The sequence below is a fragment of the Vicugna pacos genome, chromosome 13 (assembly GCF_048564905.1).
Source record: "Vicugna pacos chromosome 13, VicPac4, whole genome shotgun sequence".
In the NCBI taxonomy this organism is placed as follows: Eukaryota; Metazoa; Chordata; class Mammalia; order Artiodactyla; family Camelidae; genus Vicugna; species Vicugna pacos.
In genome coordinates, this window is record NC_132999.1 from 49,260,597 (window position 1) to 49,263,686 (window position 3,090).

The 3,090-nt window shown below is 56.0% G+C and overlaps 1 protein-coding gene across 1 annotated transcript; it reads right to left on the reverse strand.

The window, feature by feature from the left end:
- Window positions 1–1,401: 1,401 nt before the first annotated feature.
- On the reverse strand, window positions 1,402–3,090 carry CD52 (CD52 molecule). Its single transcript, XM_072975825.1, has 2 exons — window positions 2,936–3,090; window positions 1,402–1,760 (listed from the first exon to the last, which is right to left on the reverse strand). The coding sequence occupies exons 1-2, from the start codon at window positions 2,987–2,989 to the stop codon at window positions 1,623–1,625; spliced, it is 192 nt and encodes a 63-aa protein (XP_072831926.1). The 5' UTR covers window positions 2,990–3,090; the 3' UTR covers window positions 1,402–1,622.

Sequence of the window (3,090 nt, forward strand, 5' to 3'; positions counted from 1 at the left end):
TGTTCCCAGGTATCCTCATCTCTGAGCACCTTGATATTTGGGGGTAGTATGAGGGTTTGTGCACTTGCCTTCTTCCCTCCTATGCACAGGTGGTCTTCTTTCCTCCCAGCTCATTCTGGGGCCCTGGTGTAATGCCTCCTTCCACCACCAGAGGGAGCCCTGGGACCAGACTAACTGCTGAGTGTGGTCTTGCACACAGTCCTCCAAAATGATGTGTTCTAAGCGCCTGCTCTGAGCCAGGTCTGACAGTGATCTGCAGGGCACAAACATGAACCAAGCCCCTTGGTCCCCACCCTCAGGCAACTCACAGTTCAGTGGAGGATTCTGACAGGTGGGGTGATACCCTCAGTGACAGGGTAAGAACAGAAGTGGAGGGGTGCACAGGGGAGGAACCTAAACCATTTAGGGTGCAAGGCAGGCTGCTCAGAGGAGGGGACCCTCAGCTGAGATGTGAAGGATGAGAAGGGTAGAGGCCAGACGGTGGCAGAGGGATGCAGACAAGTCCAGGGGTGGAAACTTGGACATTCAGGGTGATGGAGGCACAGTGGGCCAGGTTCGGGAAGTGAGGGGGAGCCAAACCCCAAAGAGTCTTCCCACCAGGGCTCCTCTCAATTTCCCCCAACTCTGGTCTCAAGGTCTGAAAGTTTGGCTTCAGTCAAAGAAGACAGGACAGGGGCTCTTTGTCCCTAACCCAGCTCAGAGAGGGCAGGACATAGTCCCTCAGTCTAGCAGACACTTGACCCCTTGGTCAAGGTCCTTCAGGAGGAGATAGAGATGGTCAAGGCCCCTGGAGCTTCTCCAGGGTTCCCTTCCCACTCTGCAGCTCCCAATTGCACCACCCCAAATCCAGGATGGGCAGGAGTGGTAGAGCAGCTGTTTGTCCTTCCTGCCTTCCCAGCCCATGGGTAGATGGAGAAGAAATGGACAGCTGCCTGTTCGTCTTTCTCTGCCCCCAGTGGTTGGAGACATGAGGCCAGGAGGATGGCTGGGAACCCCTAGAGACTGGAGGGAAGTGTTCTCTCTGAATCTGTTGTTCTGAAGACACTGAGGTAGTGGAGTGGGAAGCTCTCTGAGCCTCTGCAACTGGAGATGTCAAGGGTCTGGGTTGGGGTCGGAGGGGTGGGTCCTCTGGGACCATCATTCCCAAACACCTTGGGACTGGTGAAGCAAATGTAACTACAGGGGAGGTGAAGATGGCAGGTTCTGGGCTGTGTCCCTGCAAGGTGATCCAAAGGGGAGGGGCCTCATCATTTGGACTTTGGGGCAGGGAAGGTGGGGTGATAGCTCCCTGGTACCACCTCTCCTGCCAATGGGGACATGGGTGGCTCCTTGGTGCTGCTGCAGACCTGGCTTTTGGGGCCCAGTGATGTCCAGTGACCACACACAAGACCCTGCTCCAAGTATATGACAACTTTATTGACCCCTGGCTGGGTGGTACCTGCCCCTCCACATCAGTACCTCCCTGTGTCGGCCATTGCCCCCAAGGCACTGCCTGTCAGTTCCCACAACCCGGTCATCTCTGGCATCAACCCCTCCCAAGGATTTGTGGGGGGCACTTCTCTTGCTAGTGATGGTGGCAGCTGTCTCAGGGGGCACAGGGCTGTGGCTGAGGCGTGCCCCCCTCAGCTGAGATGGAAGAGCTGGATGAGGGTGCTGGTCAGGAAGAGAAGGATGCTGCCGCCGCCCAGGCTGCCAAGAGCTGGGGCCCCACTCATGGGTTTCTTGGTGGTGGTCTGGTTTCCTGAGATTCCGGTTTGTATCTGCAAGAGGAGAAGTGGGGAAAGTTCAGGGGGCTTTTGAATCTTGTATTTGTTGTTGAGAGGTGCAGTTCCCCCACGCAGATACTACAGTCCTCAGTTCTCTGTCCCCATAACCACTTCTGCCACAAGGTCCTGTGGGGACGGTTGGCTGCTTCCTGCCTTGACACAGACAGGGTTCAAGCTGGTCCCTGGTCCATCTCCCATGGAATCTTCCTTTCATGTCTGCCAGTTCACTAGCTCCTCCAGCATGTAGGAGTTAAGGGAGCCTGTGGCCCCAGCCCTTGACTTCACTAGTCTGGCCAGGGGCTTAGCCTCTCTGAGCCTCAGTTTTCTCATCTTGTGAATGGGGAGAAGAGCCCATCAGAGTTGGGGGGGGTCACATGAGACAGGGCCGGTGAGAAGGCACCTGACAGCATGTGGGTGGGCAGGGAGGGTGCAACTTCTTTCCTGACGAAATGGCCAGATGGTGAGCAAACTGTTCTCAATGCCTGATCAAACTGCAACTAAGCTGCCCATGGTGGAGATTAAGGTGTTTCTGATGGTGATCAAGCTGTCCTTGATACTTGATCAAGCTGTTCTTGATTGAGAACTTGATGGCTCCCATCTCCTATAGGAGATAAGATGCTGCCACAGCTGCTTCCTGGAATAGCAGTTGATTTTGGGACTCCAGCTGTTTCTGGAGTGGGAGATTTCTGTCTTCCTGGCATTGCTGAACAAACAGGTTTCTCTCCCAGAGGTTCCCTGCCACCTCCAGAGCCAGATTAGGCTCCACGTGAACATTTCCGGGCCCCCTCCCAACAGGACCATCTCCCCAGGTTCCCTGTAGGTTGATGCCACCCTCAATCAGGGCTGTCTTCCCAAGTCTCTTAACTTCCTATTATTCCACAGCACCCCTTGGGTGCCTCAATGTGCCTGGCTGTCTGTAAGTGCCTCCCCAGGCTTGGGTATAAGAGGCAGCCCTGCTCCAGGGCAGCCCTCAAACAGTCTGACCCCAACCAGAAGGGCTGGGAAGGCTGGGAGCCAGGCCCCCTGAGCCTTTGATTTCCCTGCTAGAGCCTCTGCCCCCCTGGGAGAAGGCTGGGTGCCCAGGGGCCTGCATGCCCCCCTTTCAAGCCAGGCAGGTCTTGGTGGGGGTCCCAGGTGGTGGTGCAGAGGCTCTGAGGGGCTGCTCTTACCTGAATCATAACCAGGAGGCTGATGATGAGTAGGAGGAAGAGGAAGCCCTTCATCTTGGGAGGTTCTCGGTGGCTCTCTTGATAGCAGCTTTTGGAGGTGATCACAGGGCTGTCTGCTGGCCTCTTTCAACTTGGCTGCTTTTGAACGAGGAGGT

Bases quoted from the DNA above. Each gene is read 5' to 3' on its own strand.
- CD52 (XM_072975825.1), bottom strand. From the start codon at position 2,989: ATGAAGGGCTTCCTCTTCCTCCTACTCATCATCAGCCTCCTGGTTATG. The intron at 1,761-2,935 runs GTAAGAGCAGCC...CTCCTCTTGCAG, and splicing joins GCCTCCTGGTTATGATTCAG to ATACAAACCGGAATCTCAGG.